This window comes from Neolamprologus multifasciatus, chromosome 18 (assembly GCF_963576455.1).
Source record: "Neolamprologus multifasciatus chromosome 18, fNeoMul1.2, whole genome shotgun sequence".
In the NCBI taxonomy this organism is placed as follows: domain Eukaryota; kingdom Metazoa; phylum Chordata; class Actinopteri; order Cichliformes; family Cichlidae; genus Neolamprologus; species Neolamprologus multifasciatus.
In genome coordinates, this window is record NC_140456.1 from 9,429,389 (window position 1) to 9,456,456 (window position 27,068).

The 27,068-nt window shown below is 44.1% G+C and overlaps 2 protein-coding genes across 2 annotated transcripts; both read left to right on the forward strand.

Moving 5' to 3' along the window:
- The first annotated feature begins 34 nt into the window (after positions 1 to 34).
- On the forward strand, positions 35 to 14,643 carry LOC146497320 (uncharacterized). The gene is made up of 3 exons (XM_085141507.1): positions 35 to 457; positions 13,566 to 13,850; positions 14,247 to 14,643. Exons 1-3 carry the CDS (start codon positions 37 to 39, stop codon positions 14,315 to 14,317), a joined length of 777 nt encoding a protein of 258 aa, XP_084997633.1. The 5' UTR covers positions 35 to 36; the 3' UTR covers positions 14,318 to 14,643.
- Positions 14,644 to 15,178: 535 nt separating this feature from the next.
- Positions 15,179 to 22,417, forward strand: LOC146497321 (SLAM family member 6-like). The gene is made up of 4 exons (XM_085141499.1): positions 15,179 to 15,343; positions 18,600 to 18,902; positions 18,984 to 19,268; positions 21,073 to 22,417. Exons 1-4 carry the CDS (start codon positions 15,295 to 15,297, stop codon positions 21,174 to 21,176), a joined length of 741 nt encoding a protein of 246 aa, XP_084997625.1. The 5' UTR covers positions 15,179 to 15,294; the 3' UTR covers positions 21,177 to 22,417.
- The last annotated feature ends 4,651 nt before the right edge of the window (positions 22,418 to 27,068 follow it).

Sequence of the window (27,068 nt, forward strand, 5' to 3'; positions counted from 1 at the left end):
CACATAAATAAATGTGATAAATGTGTTCTGATATTAATGTGGATGGATTTCTTTCATTCTTTCATTTCATTTCTTCTGCACAAATTTACAAAATTATTAATAATAATTCTAATTATATTTCCTGATATTCTATTATGTGACTTCTATTCTCTCCAGGGTGCAGTGACGTTTGTGTTTGTACAGAAGAGAAAGGATGTACTTCTTGATGTGATTTGTGTCCAAAAATATTTGTTTATTTTTAAGTGGACATTTAAGGTTGAAAATAGTTTAATAACATTTTCACTTGGTAGAGAACCAACAGTCACTGATGATTACTTTGGAAGGGTTGAGTTTTCTGTGAGAAATCACTCTGTGAAACTGAAGAATCTTCAAGAGGCAGACAGTGGAGTTTATACTGCACAAGTGATAGGGCCTCAAGATAAAGTAATATTAACTGAATACAACATCACGGTTCAGGGTAAGTATTGCAACTTGTTGCACATTGATGGAGAGTAACCACTGATGCGTATTTTCCTTTAACGGGAGTGACAAACTGCGCTACCCGTGACACTGCGGTACCCGTGAAACCATGCTGCCCATGAAAACGCTCTACCCGTGAAACCGTGATACCCGTTAAGCTGCGCTGCCAACTAAACCACGCAGGCAGCACTGCATGACGGGCAGTGTGACCGGTGTGACGGCAGCGCATTTCTAATCTGTGTGACTGATGTGATGTCATACAATTTTCGCAGACGGCATCAAGGTGCGACTGGTGTGACGGGTGTAACGGCAGCGCGGTGTGAACTGGGTCACTGGTGTGAACGGTGTGAACACATGGTCAGCTCCATTGACTGTAGAAAACATGGACGACGCGACCCCGCCTCCTACCATTGTGCAAAAAATGAAGCCAAAATACCCCGCTTGTGGAAGCTGCCATCTTGCAAATTTGAAGCCAGAGTCTGCGCAGTAGTGACTTTAGGTGGAGCGACTGTGTAACGCTCCCGCCCACACGCCCCCTACACTTTTTATGTAGCCCGGCTGCTTGAGTTTTTTTGCTGGTTTACCGCGACTGACAACTCGTTTAATTAAGGTAAATACAACCATGTCACTGTTATAAAAAAGACACACAGCTTATCATCTTATAGTTCTAAAATTGCTCTGTTGGATGACACAACAGTGGTTGGTGACTGTTACAAGGAGGATCTCAGTGCCTTTAAACTTTATTGCTAAGAGAACCATCTCACCCTCAATATCACAAAAACAGAAGAGATGATCGTGGACTTCTAGAGGTGTTGTAAAGCACATACCCCGATGTGCCGTGGAAAGGGAGAACAGCTTCCATTTCCTAGCTGTACATCTGGCAGAGGATCTGACATGGTCAGTTCACATGAACAACATACCCCTCCATAGACAGTGCAGTTTCACGGGAGTGACAAACCGCGCTACCGGTGACACTGCGGTAACCGCGGAACCATGCTGCCCACTTAACTGTGCAGCCCGTGAAAACGCGGTCATACATCATACAGCATCAAAGGGAGTAGGGCCACTGTCAGTCATCTTTAAGAAAAAAGATTCTATTTGTCATGTCGATGGGAAGCTTCCCAGCCTGGAAGTTATCCAAACTTTGGAGACTTCACTAGATCTACCTGAGACATCTGGGGTTATGCTACACGTAAAAGAGAGAGCTTATACTACAGTGAAAGCCCCAAACTGAGCAGCAATGAGACTTCCAAGAGTGAGGAAAACCCCACCGGCTGATGTGACTGTCCAACACCTACTTGAAAAAGGTGTTACCTTTGCTATGGGAACTAAGACAGGAAGGTAGCAACTATTTGCCCCTCCTGTCATATGCCAACATGCCTCGAGCGAAGCACGGGTCAAAGTTGTATGTTGTATGTAGATTGTGAACACAAGCACTAGAAAATTGTTTTCCTCAAAAAGTGTCTGTTCTCCCTTAAACCGCGCTGCCAGTCAAACCGCGCAGGCAGCACGGTGTGATGGGTGTGACGGACAGTGTGTCGGGTGTGACGGCAGGGTGTTTCTAATCTGTATGACCGATGTGACGTCATGCAACCTTCGCAGACAGCAGCACCTTGTTACGTCACGCTGAGTGGTATGACGGGTGTGACGGCAGTGCGGTGTGACCGGTGCGAAGTCATTCGGCCTTATCAGACGGCGGTGTTACGTCAGGGGTGTACCATCTCACCCTCAATGTCACAAAAACAGAAGAGATGATAGTGGACTTCTAGAGGTGTAGTAAAGCATAACCCCGAACACCATCAACGGCGCTGCTGTGGAAAGATTGAACAGCTTCCGTTTCCTAGCTGTACATCTGGCGGAGGATCTCACATGGTCAGTTCACACGAACAACATACCCCTTCATAGACAGCACAGTTTGACGGGAGTGACAAACCGTGCTACCCATGACACTGTGGTACCCGTGAAACCATGCTGCCCATGAAACCGTGCTTCCCATTAAACCGCGCTGCCCGGTAAACCGCGCTACCCGGGAAACCGCGCTACCCGGTAAACCGCACTACCCGGTAAACCGCGCTACCCGATAAACCGCGCTACCCGGTAAACCGCGCTACCCGATAAACCGCGCTACCCGGTAAACCGCGCTACCCGATAAACCGCGCTACCTGTGAAACCACGCTGCCCGTGAAAACACGCTACCTGTAAAACCGCGCTGCCTATGAAAACACACTACCCGTGAAACTGTGATACCCGTTAAACCGCGCTGCCAGTTAAAACGCGCAGGCAGCACGGTGTGACAGGTGTGACGGGCAGTGTGACGGCAGCGCGTTTCTAATCTGTGTGACTGATGTGACGTCATATAACCTTCACAGACAGCAGCTAGGTGCAAGTGGTGTGACGGGTATGACAGCAGCGCAGTGTGAACTGGGCGTATACTGAACTCTCTCCTGTCCTCACTCTACACCTACGCCTGCACGGCCACTAGAATCTACAATTTCATTCTCAAGTTTGCGGATGACACAGCAACGGTGAGTGACAGTTTACAAGGAGGATGTCAGTGCCTTTTTACTCCAGTGCTAAGACTACAACTCACCCTCAATATTAAAAAACCAGAAGAAATGATAGTGGACTTCTGGAGGTGTAGGAGAGCACATACCCCAATCACCATCAACGGCACTGCTGTGTAAAGAGGGAACAGCTTCCGTTTCCTAGGTTTACATCTGGCGCAGGATCTCACATGGTAAGTTCACACAAACAGCATACACCTTCATAGACAGCACAGTGTTACGTCACGCAGCGCAGTATGACGGGTATGACCGCAGCGCAGTGTGACGGGTGTGACAGCAGCGCGGTGTGACCGGTGTGACCAGTGTGACGTCATGCAGCCTTCGCAGAGGGCAGTGCGTTGTTACGTCATACAACCATCGCAGACGGCAGGTCGGTGTAGCGTCAGGGGTGTACACTGCGCTCTCTCCTGTCCTCACTCTACACCTACGACTGCACGGCCACTAGTATCTCCAATTTCATTGTCAAGTTTGCAGACCATACAACAATGGTGGGTCTTATCACCAAAGGTTAATCCCGGGTGTGACTGGTGTGACAGCAGCGCGGTTTGACCGGTGTAGTGTCATGCACCCTTCGCAGACGGTAGCTTGGTGTTACGTCAGGGGTGGATACTGAACTCTCATGTACTCACTCTACACCTACGACTGCACGGCCACTAATATCTCCTAATTCATTGTGAAGTTTGCGGATGACACAACAGCGGTTGGTGACGGTTACAAGGAGGATCTCAGTGCCTTTAAACTTTATTGCTAAGAGAACCATCTCACCTTCAATATCACAAAAACAGAAGAGATGATCGTGGACTTCTAGAGGTGTTGTAAAGCACATACCCCGATGTGCTGTGGAAAGAGAGAACAGCTTCCGTTTCCTAGCTGTACATCTGGCAGAGGATCTGACATGGTCAGTTCACATGAACAACATACCCCTTCATAGACAGTGCAGTTTCACGGCAGTGACAAACCGCGCTACCGGTGACACTGCGGTAACCGCGGAACCATGCTGCCCACGAAACTGTGCAGCCCGTGAAAACGTGCTCATACATCTTACAGTATCAAAGGGAGTAGGGCCACTGTCAGTCATCTTTAAGAAAAAAGATTTTATTTGTCATGTCGATGGGAAGCTTCCCAGCCTGGAAGTTATCCAAACTTTGGAGACTTCACTAGATCTACCTGAGACCTCTGGGGTTATGCTACACGTAAAAGAGAGAGCTTATACTACAGTGAAAGCCCCAAACTGAGCAGCAATGAGACTTCCAAGAGTGAGGAAAACCCCACCGGCTGATGTGACTGTCCAACACCTACTTGAAAAAGGTGTTACCTTTGCTATGGGAACTAAGACAGGAAGGTAGCAACTATTTGCCCCTCCTGTCATATGCCAACATGCCTCGAGCGAAGCACGAGTCAAAGTTGTATGTTGTATGTAGATTGTGAACACAAGCACTAGAAAATTGTTTTCCTCAAAAAGTGTCTGTTCTCCCTTAAACCGCGCTGCCAGTCAAACCGCGCAGGCAGCACGGTGTGATGGGTGTGACGGACAGTGTGTCGGGTGTGACGGCAGGGTGTTTCTAATCTGTATGACCGATGTGACGTCATGCAACCTTCGCAGACAGCAGCACCTTGTTACGTCACGCTGAGTGGTATGACGGGTGTGACGGCAGTGCGGTGTGACCGGTGCGAAGTCATTCAGCCTTATCAGACGGCAGTGCGGTGTTACGTCAGGGGTGTACCATCTCACCCTCAATGTCACAAAAACAGAAGAGATGATAGTGGACTTCTAGAGGTGTAGTAAAGCATAACCCCGAACACCATCAACGGCGCTGCTGTGGAAAGATTGAACAGCTTCCGTTTCCTAGCTGTACATCTGGCGGAGGATCTCACATGGTCAGTTCACACGAACAACATACCCCTTCATAGACAGCACAGTTTGACGGGAGTGACAAACCGTGCTACCCATGACACTGTGGTACCCGTGAAACCATGCTGCCCATGAAACCGTGCTTCCCATTAAACCGTGCTGCCCGGTAAACCGCGCTACCCGGGAAACCGCGCTACCCGGTAAACCGCACTACCCGATAAACCGCGCTACCCGGTAAACCGCGCTACCCGGTAAACCGCGCTACCCGGTGAACCGCGCTGCCCGTGAAAACACGCTACCTGTAAAACCGCGCTGCCTATGAAAACACACTACCCGTGAAACTGTGATACCCGTTAAACCGCGCTGCCAGTTAAAACGCGCAGGCAGCACGGTGTGACAGGTGTGACGGGCAGTGTGACGGCAGCGCGTTTCTAATCTGTGTGACTGATGTGACGTCATATAACCTTCACAGACAGCAGCAAGGTGCAAGTGGTGTGACGGGTATGACGGCAGCGCAGTGTGAACTGGGCGTATACTGAACTCTCTCCTGTCCTCACTCTACACCTACGCCTGCACGGCCACTAGAATTTACAATTTCATTCTCAAGTTTGCGGATGACACAGCAACGGTGAATGACAGTTTACAAGGAGGATGTCAGTGCCTTTTTACTCCAGTGCTAAGACTACAACTCACCCTCAATATTAAAAAACCAGAAGAAATGATCGTGGACTTCTGGAGGTGTAGGAGAGCACATACCCCAATCACCATCAACGGCACTGCTGTGTAAAGAGGGAACAGCTTCCGTTTCCTAGGTTTACATCTGGCGCAGGATCTCACATGGTAAGTTCACACAAACAGCATACACCTTCATAGACAGCACAGTGTTACGTCACGCAGCGCAGTATGACGGGTATGACCGCAGCGCAGTGTGACGGGTGTGACAGCAGCGCGGTGTGACCAGTGTGACCAGTGTGACGTCATGCAGCCTTCGCAGAGGGCAGTGCGTTGTTACTTCATACAACCATCGCAGACGGCAGGTCGGTGTAGCGTCAGGGGTGTATACTGCGCTCTCTCCTGTCCTCACTCTACACCTACGACTGCACGGCCACTAATATCTCCGATTTCATTGTCAAGTTTGCGGACCATACAACAATGGTGGGTCTTATCACCAAAGGTTAATCCCGGATCTGACTGGTGTGACAGCAGCGCGGTTTGACCGGTGTAGTGTCATGCACCCTTCGCAGACGGTAGCTTGGTGTTACGTCAGGGGTGGATACTGAACTCTCATGTCCTCACTCTACACCTACGACTGCACGGCCACTAATATCTCCTAATTCATTGTGAAGTTTGCGGATGACACAACAGTGGTTGGTGACGGTTACAAGGAGGATCTCAGTGCCTTTAAACTTTATTGCTAAGAGAACCATCTCACCCTCAATATCACAAAAACAGAAGAGATGATCGTGGACTTCTAGAGGTGTTGTAAAGCACATACCCCGATGTGCTGTGGAAAGAGAGAACAGCTTCCGTTTCCTAGCTGTACATCTGGCAGAGGATCTGACATGGTCAGTTCACACGAACAACATACCCCTTCATAGACAGCACAGTTTGACGGGAGTGACAAACCGTGCTACCCATGACACTGTGGTACCCGTGAAACCATGCTGCCCATGAAACCGTGCTTCCCATTAAACCGCGCTGCCCGGTAAACCGCGCTACCCGGGAAACCGCGCTACCCGGTAAACCGCGCTACCCGATAAACCGCGCTACCCGGTAAACCGCGCTACCCGGTAAACCGCGCTACCCGGTAAACCACGCTACCCGTGAAACCGCACTGCCCGTGAAAACACGCTACCTGTAAAACCGCGCTGCCTATGAAAACACACTACCCGTGAAACTGTGATACCCGTTAAACCGCGCTGCCAGTTAAAACGGGCAGGCAGCACGGTGTGACAGGTGTGACGGGCAGTGTGACAGGTGTGACGGCAGCGCGTTTCTAATCTGTGTGACTGATGTGACGTCATGCAACCTTCACAGACAGCAGCAAGGTGCAAGTGGTGTGACGGGTATGACGGCAGCGCAGTGTGAACTGGGCGTATACTGAACTCTCTCCTGTCCTCACTCTACACCTACGCCTGCACGGCCACTAGAATCTACAATTTCATTCTCAAGTTTGCGGATGACACAGCAACGGTGAGTGACAGTTTACAAGGAGGATGTCAGTGCCTTTTTACTCCAGTGCTAAGACTACAACTCACCCTCAATATTAAAAAACCAGAAGAAATGATAGTGGACTTCTGGAGGTGTAGGAGAGCACATACCCCAATCACCATCAACGGCACTGCTGTGTAAAGAGGGAACAGCTTCCGTTTCCTAGGTTTACATCTGGCGCAGGATCTCACATGGTAAGTTCACACAAACAGCATACACCTTCATAGACAGCACAGTGTTACGTCACGCAGCGCAGTATGACGGGTATGACCGCAGCGCAGTGTGACGGGTGTGACAGCAGCGCGGTGTGACCGGTGTGACCAGTGTGACGTCATGCAGCCTTCGCAGAGGGCAGTGCGTTGTTACGTCATACAACCATCGCAGACGGCAGGTCGGTGTAGCGTCAGGGGTGTATACTGCGCTCTCTCCTGTCCTCACTCTACACCTACGACTGCACGGCCACTAGTATCTCCGATTTCATTGTCAAGTTTGCGGACCATACAACAATGGTGGGTCTTATCACCAAAGGTTAATCCCGGATCTGACTGGTGTGACAGCAGCGCAGTTTGACCGGTGTAGTGTCATGCACCCTTCGCAGACGGTAGCTTGGTGTTACGTCAGGGGTGGATACTGAACTCTCATGTACTCACTCTACACCTACGACTGCACGGCCACTAATATCTCCTAATTCATTGTGAAGTTTGCGGATGACACAACAGTGGTTGGTGACGGTTACAAGGAGGATCTCAGTGCCTTTAAACTTTATTGCTATGAGAACCATCTCACCCTCAATATCACAAAAACAGAAGAGATGATCGTGGACTTCTAGAGGTGTTGTAAAGCACATACCCCAATGTGCTGTGGAAAGAGAGAACAGCTTCCGTTTCCTAGCTGTACCCCTTCATAGACAGTGCAGTTTCACGGGCGTGACATACCGCGCTACCGGTGACACTGCGGTAACCGAGAAACCATGCTGCCCACGAAACTGTGCAGCCCGTTAAAACGCACTCATACATCTTACAGTATCAAAGGGAGTAGGGCCACTGTCAGTCATCTTTAAGAAAAAAGATTCTATTTGTCATGTCGATGGGAAGCTTCCCAGCCTGGAAGTTATCCAAACTTTGGAGACTTCACTAGATCTACCTGAGACCTCTGGGGTTATGCTACACGTAAAAGAGAGAGCTTATACTACAGTGAAAGCCCCAAACTGAGCAGCAATGAGACTTCCAAGAGTGAGGAAAACCCCACCGGCTGATGTGACTGTCCAACACCTACTTGAAAAAGGTGTTACCTTTGCTATGGGAACTAAGACAGGAAGGTAGCAACTGTTTGCCCCTCCTGTCATATGCCAACATGCCTCGAGCGAAGCACGGGTCAAAGTTGTATGTTGTATGTAGATTGTGAACACAAGCACTAGAAAATTGTTTTCCTCAAAAAGCGTCTGTTCTCCCTTAAACCGCGCTGCCAGTCAAACCGCGCAGGCAGCACGGTGTGATGGGTGTGACGGACACTGTGTCGGGTGTGACGGCAGGGTGTTTCTAATCTGTATGACCGATGTGACGTCATGCAACCTTCGCAGACAGCAGCACCTTGTTACGTCACGCTGAGTGGTATGACGGGTGTGACGGCAGTGCGGTGTGACCGGTGCGAAGTCATTCAGCCTTATCAGACGGCAGTGCGGTGTTACGTCAGGGGTGTACCATCTCACCCTCAATGTCACAAAATCAGAAGAGATGATAGTGGACTTCTAGAGGTGTAGTAAAGCATAACCCCGAACACCATCAATGGCGCTGCTGTGGAAAGATTGAACAGCTTCCGTTTCCTAGCTGTACATCTGGCGGAGGATCTCACATGGTCAGTTCACACGAACAACATACCCCTTCATAGACAGCACAGTTTGACGGGAGTGACAAACCGTGCTACCCATGACACTGTGGTACCCGTGAAACCATGCTGCCCATGAAACCGTGCTTCCCATTAAACCGTGCTGCCCGGTAAACCGCGCTACCTGGGAAACCGCGCTACCCGGTAAACCGCACTACCCGGTAAACCGCGCTACCCGATAAACCGCGCTACCCGGTAAACCGCGCTACCCGGTAAACCGCGCTACCCGATAAACCGCGCTACCCGGTAAACCGCGCTACCCGGTGAACCGCGCTGCCCGTGAAAACATGCTACCTGTAAAACCGCGCTGCCTATGAAAACACACTACCCGTGAAACTGTGATACCCGTTAAACCGCGCTGCCAGTTAAAACGCGCAGGCAGCACGGTGTGACAGGTGTGACGGGCAGTGTGACGGCAGCGCGTTTCTAATCTGTGTGACTGATGTGACGTCATATAACCTTCACAGACAGCAGCAAGGTGCAAGTGGTGTGACGGGTATGACGGCAGCGCAGTGTGAACTGGGCGTATACTGAACTCTCTCCTGTCCTCACTCTACACCTACGCCTGCACGGCCACTAGAATTTACAATTTCATTCTCAAGTTTGCGGATGACACAGCAACGGTGAATGACAGTTTACAAGGAGGATGTCAGTGCCTTTTTACTCCAGTGCTAAGACTACAACTCACCCTCAATATTAAAAAACCAGAAGAAATGATCGTGGACTTCTGGAGGTGTAGGAGAGCACATACCCCAATCACCATCAACGGCACTGCTGTGTAAAGAGGGAACAGCTTCCGTTTCCTAGGTTTACATCTGGCGCAGGATCTCACATGGTAAGTTCACACAAACAGCATACACCTTCATAGACAGCACAGTGTTACGTCACGCAGCGCAGTATGACGGGTATGACCGCAGCGCAGTGTGACGGGTGTGACAGCAGCGCGGTGTGACCAGTGTGACCAGTGTGACGTCATGCAGCCTTCGCAGAGGGCAGTGCGTTGTTACTTCATACAACCATCGCAGACGGCAGGTCGGTGTAGCGTCAGGGGTGTATACTGCGCTCTCTCCTGTCCTCACTCTACACCTACGACTGCACGGCCACTAATATCTCCGATTTCATTGTCAAGTTTGCGGACCATACAACAATGGTGGGTCTTATCACCAAAGGTTAATCCCGGATCTGACTGGTGTGACAGCAGCGCGGTTTGACCGGTGTAGTGTCATGCACCCTTCGCAGACGGTAGCTTGGTGTTACGTCAGGGGTGGATACTGAACTCTCATGTCCTCACTCTACACCTACGACTGCACGGCCACTAATATCTCCTAATTCATTGTGAAGTTTGCGGATGACACAACAGTGGTTGGTGACGGTTACAAGGAGGATCTCAGTGCCTTTAAACTTTATTGCTAAGAGAACCATCTCACCCTCAATATCACAAAAACAGAAGAGATGATCGTGGACTTCTAGAGGTGTTGTAAAGCACATACCCCGATGTGCTGTGGAAAGAGAGAACAGCTTCCGTTTCCTAGCTGTACATCTGGCAGAGGATCTGACATGGTCAGTTCACATGAACAACATACCCCTTCATAGACAGTGCAGTTTCACGGCAGTGACAAACCGCGCTACCGGTGACACTGCGGTAACCGCGGAACCGTGCTGCCCACGAAACTGTGCAGCCCGTGAAAACGTGCTCATACATCTTACAGTATCAAAGGGAGTAGGGCCACTGTCAGTCATCTTTAAGAAAAAAGATTTTATTTGTCATGTCGATGGGAAGCTTCCCAGCCTGGAAGTTATCCAAACTTTGGAGACTTCACTAGATCTACCTGAGACCTCTGGGGTTATGCTACACGTAAAAGAGAGAGCTTATACTACAGTGAAAGCCCCAAACTGAGCAGCAATGAGACTTCCAAGAGTGAGGAAAACCCCACCGGCTGATGTGACTGTCCAACACCTACTTGAAAAAGGTGTTACCTTTGCTATGGGAACTAAGACAGGAAGGTAGCAACTGTTTGCCCCTCCTGTCATATGCCAACATGCCTCGAGCGAAGCACAAGTCAAAGTTGTATGTTGTATGTAGATTGTGAACACAAGCACTAGAAAATTGTTTTCCTCAAAAAGCGTCTGTTCTCCCTTAAACCGCGCTGCCAGTCAAACCGCGCAGGCAGCACGGTGTGATGGGTGTGACGGACAGTGTGTCGGGTGTGACGGCAGGGTGTTTCTAATCTGTATGACCGATGTGACGTCATGCAACCTTCGCAGACAGCAGCACCTTGTTACGTCACGCTGAGTGGTATGACGGGTGTGACGGCAGTGCGGTGTGACCGGTGCGAAGTCATTCAGCCTTATCAGACGGCAGTGCGGTGTTACATCAGGGGTGTACCATCTCACCCTCAATGTCACAAAAACAGAAGAGATGATAGTGGACTTCTAGAGGTGTAGTAAAGCATAACCCCGAACACCATCAACGGCGCTGCTGTGGAAAGATTGAACAGCTTCCGTTTCCTAGCTGTACATCTGGCGGAGGATCTCACATGGTCAGTTCACACGAACAACATACCCCTTCATAGACAGCACAGTTTGACGGGAGTGACAAACCGTGCTACCCATGACACTGTGGTACCCGTGAAACCATGCTGCCCATGAAACCGTGCTTCCCATTAAACCGCGCTACCCGGTAAACCGCGCTACCCGGTAAACCGCGCTACCCGGTAAACCGCGCTACCCGATAAACCGCGCTACCCGGTAAACCGCGCTACCCGGTAAACCACGCTACCCGTGAAACCGCACTGCCCGTGAAAACACGCTACCTGTAAAACCGCGCTGCCTATGAAAACACACTACCCGTGAAACTGTGATACCCGTTAAACCGCGCTGCCAGTTAAAACGCGCAGGCAGCACGGTGTGACAGGTGTGACGGGCAGTGTGACGGCAGCGCGTTTCTAATCTGTGTGACTGATGTGACGTCATGCAACCTTCACAGACAGCAGCAAGGTGCAAGTGGTGTGACGGGTATGACGGCAGCGCAGTGTGAACTGGGCGTATACTGAACTCTCTCCTGTCCTCACTCTACACCTACGCCTGCACGGCCACTAGAATCTACAATTTCATTCTCAAGTTTGCGGATGACACAGCAACGGTGAGTGACAGTTTACAAGGAGGATGTCAGTGCCTTTTTACTCCAGTGCTAAGACTACAACTCACCCTCAATATTAAAAAACCAGAAGAAATGATAGTGGACTTCTGGAGGTGTAGGAGAGCACATACCCCAATCACCATCAACGGCACTGCTGTGTAAAGAGGGAACAGCTTCCGTTTCCTAGGTTTACATCTGGCGCAGGATCTCACATGGTAAGTTCACACAAACAGCATACACCTTCATAGACAGCACAGTGTTACGTCACGCAGCGCAGTATGACGGGTATGACCGCAGCGCAGTGTGACGGGTGTGACAGCAGCGCGGTGTGACCGGTGTGACCAGTGTGACGTCATGCAGCCTTCGCAGAGGGCAGTGCGTTGTTACGTCATACAACCATCGCAGACGGCAGGTCGGTGTAGCGTCAGGGGTGTATACTGCGCTCTCTCCTGTCCTCACTCTACACCTACGACTGCACGGCCACTAGTATCTCCGATTTCATTGTCAAGTTTGCGGACCATACAACAATGGTGGGTCTTATCACCAAAGGTTAATCCCGGATCTGACTGGTGTGACAGCAGCGCAGTTTGACCGGTGTAGTGTCATGCACCCTTCGCAGACGGTAGCTTGGTGTTACGTCAGGGGTGGATACTGAACTCTCATGTACTCACTCTACACCTACGACTGCACGGCCACTAATATCTCCTAATTCATTGTGAAGTTTGCGGATGACACAGCAACGGTGAGTGACAGTTTACAAGGAGGATATCAGTGCCTTTTTACTCCAGTGCTAAGACTACAACTCACCCTCAATATTACAAAACCAGAAGAAATGATAGTGGACTTCTGGAGGTGTAGGAGAGCACATACCCCAATCACCATCAACGGCACTGCTGTGTAAAGAGGGAACAGCTTCCGTTTCCTAGGTTTACATCTGGCGCAGGATCTCACATGGTAAGTTCACACAAACAGCATACACCTTCATAGACAGCACAGTGTTACGTCACGCATCGCAGTATGACGGGTATGACCGCAGCGAGGTGTGACCTGTGTATCCGATGTCACTGGTGTGACGTTGCGCAGCCTTTGCAGATGGCAGCGCGGTGTTACGTGAGGGGTGTATACTGAGCTCTCTCCTGTCCTCACTCTACACCTACGACTGCATGTCCACTGGTATCTCTTATTTCATTGTGAAGGAGGATCTCAGTGCCTTTAAACTTTATTGCTAAGAGAACCATCTCACCCTCAATGTCACAAAAACAGAAGAGATAATAGTGGACTTCTAGAGGTGTTGTAAAGCACATACCCCGATCACCATCAATGGCGCTGCTGTGGAAAGAGTGAACAGCTTCTGTTTCCTAGCTGTACATCTGGCGGAGGATCTCACATGGTCAGTTCACACGAACAACATACCCCTTCATAGACAGCACAGTTTAAACACCTCCTCCCCCCACAGATTCAGTGTCACCGGTCGACCTGACCGTCAATTCTGTGTCGAGCAGCTCAGACTTGTGTAACCTCATGATGACCTGCAGCACAAATCACGCTCACATCAGCAGCATTTTTACATGTGACACCACAACCTGCTATCAGGAAGGAGGAGAGCAATCAGAGGTTACAACGTCAGGTGCTTCTCTCCATGTTTGCTTGTCAAATCTATCAGTCATCTGTGACCATAGCAACCAGGTCAGCTGGACCAGAGACATGAAGAACATTGAACATCTTTGTGCACTACTTGCCGGTAAGACTGAAAGAGAAAATGTTGATGATGATCATTTTGATTTTTTTCTTAAGATAACACTTCTTTCATTTAAAGAAATTAATTATTGACGTGACCTTCTCACACCAAGAGTGAAATATAACTTCACAGAAAGACAATTAATATTTTTCTGGATGCTATTTTATTGTTTTTGACTACTAGTTTAAGAGTAAAACAAGCAAATTAAGTTATTTGTATACCTGCTTTGCACATTGTTGGTCTATAACATTTAGACAAACAATCACTACTAGTCAAGTTCTGTTAAAATAATTCATTTTTCTTTACATCTGATTGACTCAGAGTTTAATCTTTTTTTTTTAACTTTAAGGTCTTTTGATTATTTTTGTTTGTTTGTTTTACATTTTCTTTGTCTTGCAGGTTCTGGGAGTCTCGCTGATGGTATCTCCATCTGTTTGGTAAAAACGGTTGTTTTCTCTGTGGGTCAATAAAGAAATTCGTCATAAAAGTGCTGAACAATAATTAGGTATGCTTTATTGAGCCCCGTGGGGAAATACCTCTCTGCATTTAACCCATTCACTCAGTGAAGCAGTGGGCTGCCATTGGGTGCAGTACCTTGCTCAGGGGTACTTCAAGGTAGCCGTTCAGGGGAATCAAACCCCTGACCTTCTGATCACAGGGCCAACACTTTACCTAGTGAGCTATCCCTGCCCTCCAACAAGGAACAACAAATAAAGACTATCACTTTGTAAAGAAAATTGTGGGTTTTTTTAAAGTTTTTTCTTAAATACAAGTTTCTTCGCTCTTGGATCGGCTGGAGTGGGTTTCTGATTTGTTTTCCATTCCACAATGCAGGACTAACATCTCTGAACCCTGAACTTTCTTCAATGTAACCAGAAGAGGGCAGCGAGTGACTTGTGATGTGGGCTGCAGGGAGATCATAGGTTTAGGAATTTTATTTTCAACTGTTAATAAATAAACGTTTCTCATTCATTTTGGTTGGGTTTTTTTTTTGGAATGTTCATAACTACTGTACAGGATAAATCCAGCAAGATCTGAATCCAGAATTTTACATTATCAATGAAAAACCCACAAACATCTGATATTTCATGAAGTCAATTCCTGCAGCCTAAATGCATTCAGATCATTATATTACCTCTTCTGCTTTGATCGGCCTGATTGGACTCTGTGCAGGAAGAAATCAATAAAAGTTTGTTCGTGCAGGCTGATACTGTCAGACTGAGTCACGGTTTCTGTTTTGTCGTCTCTTTCTGCTCAAAGGTAGTGTTACTGTGAAACGATGGTTATCAGAGCTAAAACTAGCATAGCTCAAAGATAGTTCACTTTTGCACTGTTGGTCTGTGTAGAGGAAGAACGCAGTTGTGAGAAGGGGCTGACCCTGTTCTGCTGTCAGTGGTGTAAAACACTTCCACGTTGTTGCATTTCAGAGAAACCTCGAGACTCTAGAATGTTTTTCTTTGTGATTCTTGTGTTGCTGTCCTGCACTGAGGCTGAAGGTAGGAAAAAATGTCTAAATATTAGCACACATATAGTAGCAGTATATAGCAACTGCTTCTTTAATTCAACAGGGACATAACTGACAACGATGAAAAGTTCAAATGTTTTCTTTTATAATAGTGTTCACTACAAAACATATCTTTCATTTTATTGCAGAAGGTAAAAGACTTGATTAATGTCTCAAACTACATTAGTCAAGACGTTAATCAGAGCTGTGTCTTTGACAGGCTGAATAAGCTCTGACAAGTTAGTCAATCTAAAAATAGTCACTTCCTCTTTCTTGCAGTGACTCAGTTTCCTGGTTCTGAAAGAAAATAAAACCAGCACACATCCGAAGCACATCCAATGAGCTTATGTTCCTTGGTAAACCAGTGTGTCCTAACAGGCCAATCTTGTTTTTGGTGGGAGGGGAGGAAAAAAACACTGTGGAAGAAATGTCATTGTGTCTCAGATAATGTTTTTCAAAATAGTTCTCTGTCCTGGGTGAAGATGTGCTTTGAATTGATAAAAGAGAAGTTGTGTAAATGGAGAATTTTGAGAATGATTAAGCACTGTCCTGTTATATGAGTTATATGTTTGCTATTTAAAGCAAAGTTTATAAGATCCATTCATTTTAAATAGCTCAAAACAACATCACAGTTAAAGGCTGATTTCAGGCACAGATGAGGAGCAACTGCTAACAACTTTTCATATTTTGACCTCTTAACAATGCAGTGAACTGTGTAAAATCTCACCCTGCTATAAAAGAGGTATTAGAGCTGCTTAATAATTCTTTTTTTTTTTTTTTGCCTGTCCCGTTTGGCTCTTTTGCCATCAGAATTATTGTCTAAAGGCGAAGAAAGATGCCCAACGGATTTACTTTACCAAATTGACCATCCCAGCTTTGCCGTAATGGTCCATTTGATTCACCTTTTATTGTTTATTTTATTTTAACTTGCTGAATACGGGACAGACTTGACTAGGGGAAAGAAAAGGGAGAAAGAAAGAGGGAAAGAAAAACAGCTGAGAAGAGGGACGGGGGAGAAGGGCAAAAAACAAAAACCAACAGAATAAGCAGAAATAATTCATTTTAAAGCAACTAATTCTCCATTAATTTCCAATCATAATAAAAAAAAAAACTATAAAAATAATTTAAACAAATGAGGTGTGAGTAGAAGACTTTACGTCTTTATAGGGTCTGAAAATGTGCTTGCACTTCATGGAATTGACTTACATTCGACATCTGTAGTAGTAGTGAAATAGAAACTTAATTTACTACCAAAACAGTTATTATCAAGATGCAATAGTGTTTGACAGTGGTGAAGGATAGGAGGAGTTACAGACTGGAAACAGACAGTTTGGGTCTGGAAGGCTAAGATTAAAGCTTTCAAATGTTGTATAACTTCATCTCAGTCTTCTTTTCATTTTTCATGGTTGATTCCTTCATTGATGATTTTTGGTTACATTTGGTGACAACACTTACAACATCAACACTAATGAAAAAAACAGTTACCCACTATAATAATTTTATCTCACTGAGCACTAAATCAGACAATCAGAAAGTTGAAAGGTGCAGGTGGAGAAAAAATGACAAATAAGTGTGTGGGAGGCCAAGAGTGCAAAAAAAGTCATCCTAAGTAATCCTTTCAAACTAATCCTAACTATGTCCTGACCTTTGGTTGACATATAAACTAGAATGAAAGATAGCTGGACCTCTTTCGCAGCTGTTAATTTAGTAGTAAGACTAGATTGTAGGGGTGCAACGATACTTGTATCGATATTGAACCATTTGATACAGTGCTTTTGGTTCGGTACGCATATGTATCGAACAATACAAATTTTTTTATTTATTTTATCAACTTTTCTTCTGACCCTGATGGTAAGCGTGTCATGGACAAAAGTAAAACAGTGTGTCGGCTGTGCCACGAAATGCTCAATTGATGGGAACTAGTGCGTTAGCGCAGTTAGCTTGTTAACGTGTTGACGCCGTCAAGCCCCACGCATGGGGCAATCCGCGGTAACTTGTTAACGGAGATTTGCCGCGTTATGGCGTTAATGTCATTTTAACGAGATTAACGCTGACAGCACTAGTGGGAACACAACGAATATGACTGCACATTTACTCCGACATCAGCCTAGTGCAAAGACAAGTGGAAGCAGACAAAAACAACAAGCACGCTACAAACTTCACCCGAGTCATTTAGACCAGCGGTCTCCAACCTTTTTTGCGCCATGGACCGGTTTATGCCCGACATTATTTTCACAGACCGGCCTTTAAGGTGTCGTGGATAAATACAACAAAATAAAACTAGTACCGGTATTGAAAAAAAGAAGATTTATTCATAACACACGTGAAAAGACCAAGGAAAACCAAGTTAACGATAAAAACGATAACAAAATAACGCTGAAAATCGATAAAAACCCTGAAAACCATACATTTCACACCTGAGCCTCAACTCTCGCGGCCCGGTACCAAACGACTCACGGACCGGTACCGGTCCGAGGCCCGGGGGTTGGGGACTGCTGATTTAGACAGCCGTTAGCACATGATTCTCCTTATGGGGACCTGATATGTTTAATATGCTGCTGAGAATATAGCCCAGAAGAAGCATATAGTATTGCTTTTATTTTGGAAAGATCCATTTCTGTGTAATAAACCCTCTTTTCCAAAGATAAGTGATTTCTCAATTAGATAGATTTATGTTTACTATTATTATTTTGTTGTTTCAGCAACATTAAATTTTAAAACTGCACTTTTGAGTTAAAATCTATATTTATAATTTTAATAAATGACAAATTAAAAAGGCATGAACATTTTTTTGTATCGAAAAAAATATCGAACCGTGACACCAAAGTATTGAACCAAACCAAACCATGAATTTTGTGTATCGTTGCACCCCTACTAGATTGGTGTCATATATTTGCTGATATCTCAAGATATGAGAGGTGGGCTGTCCAAAGTGAGATGGAAGCTGTATCTCATAACAATTTCAGGTTCTCCACAACAGCTTTATCTGAAATGTGAAACTGATTATTGTTTGGTGGATGCTACAAACACAAGCAGTTAGCTGTGACTAAACAATAATGAAAATAATCAAACAATAGGGAGGAGCAGCAGGTGGTGTCAGGGGAAAATGTAACAAAAAAAAGCAAAACATTCACAACACTGCAACGCTGTGTGTGTCAGGTCCTTTTTGTGTTGCATTTGTGTTTGATTTAACATAAATGGAGCTGGATGTTCATGACTGATATGTTTTGTTTTTCCTTTTCTTGTAGGTCTCCAACATGTGTTTGTGCTGCATGGAAACAATTTACACTTGGATATAGAGAAACCTTTTAAACTTGAAAAACAGACAGATGTCTTTTCCTGGAAATTTAATTCCAAGACAAATATTGTAAAACATTTTTTAAATAGTGAACCAGACGTGTCTGACAATTATAAAGGAAGGGTTGAGTTGTTTGGACCAAGTTACTCTTTGCTATTAAAGAATGTACAACACAGTGACAGTGGAGAATATGCTGCAATTGTGTCTGTGCAAAGCGACAAAATGGTTGCTGAATACAAGGTCATAGTCCAGGGTAGGTTTCTTTTCTAATTGTTTAGAAATGTTCACACATCATAGACCTGTTTTTAATGCTTTTACATCTCTTGTTCCCCAGATCCAGTGACTCCTGCTGAGCTGACAGTGGACCCTGTGTCCAACAGCTCAGACTCCTGTAACCTGACTGTGACCTGCAGCACAGTGGACTTTAACATTAGCAGTAGTTTTAGATGTGATGCCCAACACTGCTCTCATGCAGACAAAAAGAATTTGAATACCACAAGAAATGTTTCCTCTCTAAAAGTTTACCTGCATCAAGACACCATTTTCTGTAATCACAGCAACCAAGTGAGCTGGAATCAAACCATGAAGGTGCTCAAATCTTACTGTGAAACAAAGACAGGTGAGAATAACGGTCATAGTAATGAATTAAAAAAAAAAGAAATAACCACATTTTAAAGGCCTTGCTGTGTTTGCATGTTGTCCCCATGTCTAACTACATGTCTTTGGATTGTGGGAGAAAGTATCCACAATCCATTCCAAAGACTTGAATGTAGGAAGGGACTTAAATACTATCGTTGTAACGATAGAAATAGTAATTCGATTACTCATTACTTAAAAATGTAACACCATTATTCCTATCACTGTTTGTAACTATAGCAACTAGGTACATTACCACAATGAACTTTAAATGAAACAACTCAGATGTCGTTGAAGTGCAGACTTTAAGCTTTAATTCAGTGGGTAGAACAAAAGACTGTATAAAATGTGAGGAACTAAAAGTTTTTAGTTCCTCACATTTTATACAGTCTTGTATAAAATGCTAATTTCAGGAGCTCAAGATTAATTGGAAAAGTTGAATAACTGAAAATAAAATGTTAATTTCTAATACTTTGCTGGCAATGACACCATGAAGTCTTCAACTCATGGACATCACCAGATGCTGGGTTTTCTCCTTTTGTTGCTCTGCCAGGTTTTTACTGCAGAGGCGTTCAGTTGCAGTTTGTTTGTGAGCCCTTCTTCTCTTTATGGTAGACGTAGATACTTCTACCTCCTGAACCTGTTCACTGTGTTGGCTGTGAAAATGATTCTGTGATCAGCCACCACTGTTGTCTTCTGTGGACATCCAGGTCTTTTTGTGTTGCTGAGTTGACTAGTGCTTTCTTTCGTTATTTCTCAGGATGAACCAAATTGTTGATTTTGCCACTCCTAATATTGTAGTATTTTCTCAAATGGGATTGTTCTGTTTTTGCAGCTTAAAGATGTTGTTTCACCTGCATGGAGAGCACCTTTGACTGCATGTTGTCTGTTCACAGCAAAATCTTCCAAACACAAGCAGCACACCTTAGATCAACTCCAGGCTTTTTATATGCTTAATTGATATACGAAGGAATTGCTCATACCTGCCCATGAAATAGCCTTCGAGTCAATTGTCCAATTATGTTTGGTCCCTTTAAAAAGAGTGTGGGACATGTTAAGGAGCTAAAACTCCTAAACCCTTCATGAAAGCTGAGTCTACAAATTATGTCCATGTACATTATATAACTACAATTGGAATATGTTTCAGTAAACATGTAAAAAAATAAATAAAATGTGTCAGTGTCCAAATATATATGGACCTAACTGTATATACACTTCAGTCCTCAATGTGTCCTCTGTCATGGTGTCACTTGCTGCACTCCGTGTTGTTTGCTGTCAGTCCTGTGAATGTCCTAGTGATGCTGCCTGTCTGAAGTTTTGGTTTTGAATATTTTTTGGAATCTAATTTAGTCACAATAAAGGCTTGCTTTTTCTCTGTGTGGCGGGGCGTGGCCTGCGGTGCCATGCAGGGAGGGCGGACGCACCTGCACGGCATCTGCAATCATGCCCCGCCGACTTAAATATTATACTGGGTCCTGTGATTGGGGTTGTTGTTGCTATGTTGAGCAAGCAGCGGGAGAGCTGCAGCTCTGGGTGCGAATGTACAGCAACCGTGAAAGTATTAATAAAGTATGCTGCAAAGCATGAACGTGCACCCGGGTCTGCCATGGTCATTTACACTCTGGAATGCTAAATACAGTTGGGATACATTCAGAAATAAATTACCTGTATTTCTGAAATGTAAAAGATTTCTTGAGTCAGACAAAAGAAACTGTACTTTGAATTTACTTACTTACTTACTTAATTTACTTACTACTGTGTTTCATTATTTCTGCTCATGTCTGCAGGTATCTCCATCTGTGTGGTGAAGACATTCGTGTTCTCTGTTGGTCTGATCATCATGGTGATTGCTGTGATCAGTGTCCACATTATGGAGAAGATTAAGAAGTGAAAATAAAGAAGAGGCTTTCCACGTACACACATAGCTAATACACTTTTAGAAAATGTTGAGGTTATAGATACCAGTGGTAGATAACAACACAGGTTAACACATTTTGGGGGTTTGCTAATTTTTATGCAGATACCGTTTTTTGTTATATAGCACAAAATTAGGCATTGCAAATGTTTTGTAAGTATAGACACTTGCACATTTAATTCCGTTAATTTTCTGAATGTTGAATGTAAACATAACAAATGCTCCACAAGACATGCATGGCAAACATGTTAAAAATTCTCAAATATCATACAAGAAATCTGTATCACTTTGTAAATAAAATGCTTGTTACTCATGTTAATAATATTACAGAAGATTTCATCTTGAAAACAAAAGGTTTTGGGGGTCCAACACCTGAACTGAAGAAACTGTCAAATTAGTCAATGTAGGTTAAAAATGTTCATTTTACTTCAATAACTTAGCTTCCTAATGTGGGGAGACAAGGGTAATTAAATAGTTTTAGTGCTTTGCCTGTAAAACTCAGTATCCCCACCATGTTTTGGGCAGCCAAAAGTTGTCAACAACACCACCTTGGTAATTTCACCCAAGGAAATGAATAAAAGCATCAGTAAGGCACACTAAGATGATGCAAGAGACGTGATTCCACAATTCATAAAATTACGTTTATTATTAGAAAAAAGAAACTCTACACATCCAACCACAAAGGGAAGTGGGGTTCAGGACTGAGGTTTACCAGAAGGCTTACCAGCAGTGTTGGGACTAACGCGTTATTAAGTAACGCGTTACAGTAACTACGTTATTATTGTGGTAACGCGCACGGTAACTAGTTATTATGCCAAAACCAGGAACGCGTTACTCGTTACTGGGATTTAGATAGGCTCGTTATTCGTTACTTCGTGTGGTGGCTATCGCGGAGCTTCCACAGATTCAATAACATTAGCAAGTGGTGGAAGCCAGCAGGTGGATGAAGGAAAAGGGAGGCAAGAGGAGAGACCCGAAGCGGCCGCTGGTCCGAGAGTGTCAGGTGAACTGAACTTCAGGTAAGAAGTTATAACCTGCAGTCCATCTGGGTCAGATATGAACCAAGTTTAGGTGGAGTTTATTTTCGTTATGCTGACTTTTTCGTACTGCGTGCTAGCTAGCATGACGGAGTTTCTATACAGCTGGGCGGGTGAGCTGAAAAGGAACACAGTTTGTCCCGGACTTCAGCTACAATGAAAAAGACACAAAGTTGGAGTTCTTCTGTGTTTACGCTGCACAGCTGCCTCTTCTTCTCTCATCCTCTCACCCCCCCCCCCCTCTCTCCTGTTTCTACTTCAATCATGAAACTGATCAATGATCAGCTGATCGGCTTTTCTCTCTTGTTTATTTATCGCCCATTTTGAGCCAGAAAGAGGAAACCAGCGGATGTCGCGGTAAACAACAGCAGCACTTTTAAGCTTGATCAGCTGTTGTTAGAATTTATTTAATATTAATTAAGTATCAGCTGAAGTTTGCTGGAGCCACAGCTGTAAACCTGCTGGTCATGATATCGGTTTGAATATGTGGTGAGAGGGAAACATGAAGATGAAACCAGGAGATGACAGCTGGTAACTGTGCAGGGGCGGGTCTAGCAAAGTGTTGCCAGGGGTCCATGTAGGGCATTAAAAGGGAAAGGGGGGCACAAGGAAATACTTTTCTTATTCTCATTTAAAATGTCTCACTTTTAAAAAAAATAATTATCTGAGTCTTACAACAAACGTTGATAGATTGATACATATATACCATCAGAACAGTGTACATCACTGTCACAACAGTGTTTATTTTCATTCAAAGGCTTTATGATTTTTCCTATAATGGTGGGCCGGTCTCTAGCCAAAATGCCCGGGACGATTTTTTTTGTCCCAGTCCAGCCCTGCATGCAGCTCATCTGCAGTCTGGTGTTGCCTACATCTTCATATTCAGAAGGCAGAATTTCCGAGTTCTGAGTACAATCGAAAGCACCATGACTGCAGTTTTTGTGTTGGATGTAAAAAGCAGGCTAGGATAGAATCAGGCGTGGGATTTCTCTCGTGGAAATGTGCACATTATTTTTTCCTTTCTATTAGTAGGTGGCACAGTGCACTTGTGGCAAGTAAGCAAGCTAGAAGACTGGCAATCTTGCTGGGTATCCAGTTACAGAAGCAACACATTAACAAGAGAATTCTGAGTAAAACCAAAGTTACTTTCCCTAGTAACTAGTTACTCTGAAAGTAACGAGTAACTTGAAGTAACTGAGTTACTTTTGATAGAAGTAACTAGTAATGTAACTAAGTTACTAATTTAAAGTAACTTACCCAACACTGCTTACCAGTAATGGTTACCAGCAGTGTTGGTCAAGTTACTTGAAAAAAGTAATCAGTAACTAATTACTGATTACACCCCAAAAAAGTAATCCCGTTACTTTACTGATTACTTATTTTCAAAAGTAATTAATTACTTAGTTACTTAGTTACTTTTTAAAAACACAATTTACAATCTGAGTAGGTGATAAAGTGATAGATCTTTCAGTCCAGTTCTACTTTTTCTACATAATCCATCATACAAAATGTAATCAAATGGAAAAGTCCCTTTTTAAAACTTGTTTTATTACTTTTAATCTTTTAACTTTATCCATCAAGCAAAATTTTAATTATATGCAACATTCTCTGACTGGAAGAAATTTATTTAACATTTAAACCTATTTTCTGCACATTCCAGCACATAATTTTTTTTGTGTGTGTGTTTACAGTCACTCTTTCAAATAGATGCAAGTAAAACACAACAGAAAATAAATAAAGTCAAAGACTAGCAGTCCTTTTGCTCTATTTTCACCTGTAAAGCAGGAGTTGAGTAGGCGGAGGTTTACCCTGGTGCAGGTGTGCCGCCGCGGTCAGTGGAAGAATCCGCGAGTTTCTCTGTAAATTTCCCATTATGTCGTAGCGCAGTCAGTGCTTGCTTGGAAGTTTAGAGGGGGTTTTTTTTGCTGTAAAAAGAAGTTTTCTTCCCACTCACAATGCTAATGGACGCTAATGTTTTTGTCACTTTTTATGGAATCAAACTGCACTCGATATATTATCCATTGTTGATCTGCACACAACTGTTGTCACAAACGTCGCACTCGCTTACATCACTGTCATGAGACATTCTCGCAAAAAAAATCACGGTTTTAGTAACGCAGTAACACAGCGTTCCTACGGGAAAGTAACGGTAATCTAATTACCGTTTTTGCAATAGTAATCCCTTACTTTACTCGCTACTTGAAAAAAAGTAATCAGATTACAGTAACACATTACAGTAACGCGTTACTGCCCATCTCTGGTTACCAGTACAAGGTAACTCCTCCCAGGTTCCAGCAGAGCCTTGGTTGGTTTGTGGAGACTGGGAGGAGTTGTTTGGATGTCATTGGGATCAGCGAGCATGCACTGAGGAAGGGAGAAAAAGAAATATCAGAGGATGTCTTTGTCATCAGGCACCTGCACATGCTGTAGCTTTGCTGGGGAGACCTGACATTAGCAAGCTGGAGCTTGTGGCCCATCTGGACAGCATAACTGTAGAGACACTAAAAAATTGCTATACAAAGCTATGCAGTAATCTCAGAGAAGTGCGTCAGCCGTACAGCATCAAACTGAAACCTGGAGCTCAAAATTCAAAATTCAGCCAAATACACCACTTTCATCACACAGTTTGGGCGTTATTACTTCAAGAGACTGCCATTCGGGATTGCTTCAGCACCACAGCATTTCCAAAACAGGATGGTCACAGAGGTCACAGATGGCATGGAAGGGGATGTTTGCCACATGGACGGCGTGCTAGTCCAGGGCAGAAAATCTACCTTCTTGTTGTGGATTACGCCTTGAGATTTGTGGAGATTCACACCTTCAAAGTTAGAGGATGCAGAGGGGCAATCCAACATCTCAAAGGGATTTTTGCATGGTGGATTGCTTTTTGTTGCATTGTGGTTGGATGTGTTGCATTGTGGTTCCAAGCAGCTTGTTACACATTTTCCCCAGTTTTTCGGGGGCAGCTTTTGAGACATCACGAGCAGCCCAAAATATCCCGTGAGTGTCACAGTTTGGATCCGATTTTCTTTTGGGGTTTTTTTGCCTGTTCTTTGTGTTGCAGGTTGTGAGTCGCTATCATCTGTGTGGTGAAGATAGTAATATTCTCAGTTGGTTTGATCATCATGTTGCTTGTCATCACTGCAGAGAAATTTAAGAAAGAAAAATAAATTTTGCAGTGCTTACCCACTGCACATAGATGTCAATGCAAACTTGCTTGAAAAGAACTCCTCAAACCATCTATGATAGAGTTACCAATTAGTTTTGATGAAATAGTCAAAGGTCAAGACTCTGCATCATTTTGTGAATAAAATACTTGTTGATCCTTATAAAGCTGTTTTCTGAGATTTTATAATGATAGCAAACACAAACGAAGCATTTCTGATTCCTAATCCAGAAAGCAGCATTAAGATGTTTCTTCAGTGTGAGGGAATCAACTGATAACTACAAAGTTGTAAACCCAAGAATAAAAAAATAAATGATTTCAGCTTCAAAGCTCATTTAAAATCATCAAAGACCAACCTATCAATCTCTGATATTTTAGAAGTTATCGATTCTGCTTTGATTGGTGTCTTCTTTGTATTATTCTAAATGTTTATGAGACACTGACACCATCATTTAACATTCAAAGTAACCTAAGAATGAAAAAAGGGTTCAAAAATATATCTGAGATGAAAACTGGGTATCTTTCCAAATGCAGCAAGTTGCATATTCAATATGCTGACAATTTTTCAAGTGTCCCCAAAAAATCATGTCTCATGTTTAAATTCACATACAAAATTGTTGTCAAGTTTCAAAGTTCTTAAATAACACAGCTTTGAGATGGAGCGTGGCCCTGTAGCTCTGTGAAAAACACTTCATGGCTTCAACATTTTTCTTTTAGATGAAATGATGAATGATTAACTGTTAAAACCTATAGAAATTATTGATGCTTCTTTTTGTCAGTTCAGTTTATCTCAAACTGAACACTAAGACAAAAATCGCAAACATGCAAAGAGCAAACCTTTAATTGTATCCTATTCTATGACTGAAAACACGTACGAACTAAAACTATATTTTTATTATATACTGTCTGTATATTGAACTACAGTTATTATATCATAAAGATTCTTTTAAGAGAGAATAATTTTGCAAGTGCTTTTGTTGAAAGACAGTCATATTTTTAACATTATTTTGTAATAAAAATATGGGAAAAAAACACAAAACCATGTAAATTTTGTTTTAACAGCTGAATTCAGCTGAAATTCAGATCTACTGGAATATGCTACGAGACTGGGGTGCAAACTGAAGTATGGCAAAAGCAAACTTCTCTCTTGTTCTGCTACTTTTATTTCTCTTTCTTGTTCTCGATCTGTGAAAAGATGCAACTGCCTTTTTCTTGTATTACACGTCTGGGTTTTTTTGGGGGGTTTTTTGTGCAAGCATTTTTGCTTAACATGCAAAGCCTAAAGGATGTTACAGCCTAAAGAGGAATCTGGTATCACAGCAAATGCAGCTTGTAGCACAAATGGGGACCTGACCACACTTCAATGCTTTTTAGCATCTTTATTAACTCACACTCGAATGCAGTTTTCCAGCTGATTAAAGCAGATTAAACTTCAATATTAAACGTAAAAAATCAGATACCCTGAAACAATTTCAATCATCATGTTTATATTTTTGTCCTTTCTGTAGTTCATAGGGAAAGTTAAGACACTGACCAACTGAATGAGATGTCTTTGAATCACAAGCTGTGTCCCATTTCAGGGTCTGCACGCTTGAAGTACGCGCACTAGGCGTACTACGTACGGTGCGTACTAGTACGAGAAGTGCGGAAGTGAGAGGCTTGTGA

Coding starts and splice junctions, on each gene's coding strand:
- LOC146497321 (XM_085141499.1), top strand. CDS start 15,295: ATGTTTTTCTTTGTGATTCTTGTGTTGCTGTCCTGCACTGAGGCTGAA. Junction 15,344..18,599: donor GTCCTGCACTGAGGCTGAAG/GTAGGAAAAAAT, acceptor CTTTTCTTGTAG/GTCTCCAACATGTGTTTGTG. Junction 18,903..18,983: donor ATACAAGGTCATAGTCCAGG/GTAGGTTTCTTT, acceptor CTTGTTCCCCAG/ATCCAGTGACTCCTGCTGAG.
- LOC146497320 (XM_085141507.1), top strand. CDS start 37: ATGTGGATGGATTTCTTTCATTCTTTCATTTCATTTCTTCTGCACAAA. Junction 458..13,565: donor ATACAACATCACGGTTCAGG/GTAAGTATTGCA, acceptor CTCCCCCCACAG/ATTCAGTGTCACCGGTCGAC. Junction 13,851..14,246: donor TCTTTGTGCACTACTTGCCG/GTAAGACTGAAA, acceptor TTTGTCTTGCAG/GTTCTGGGAGTCTCGCTGAT.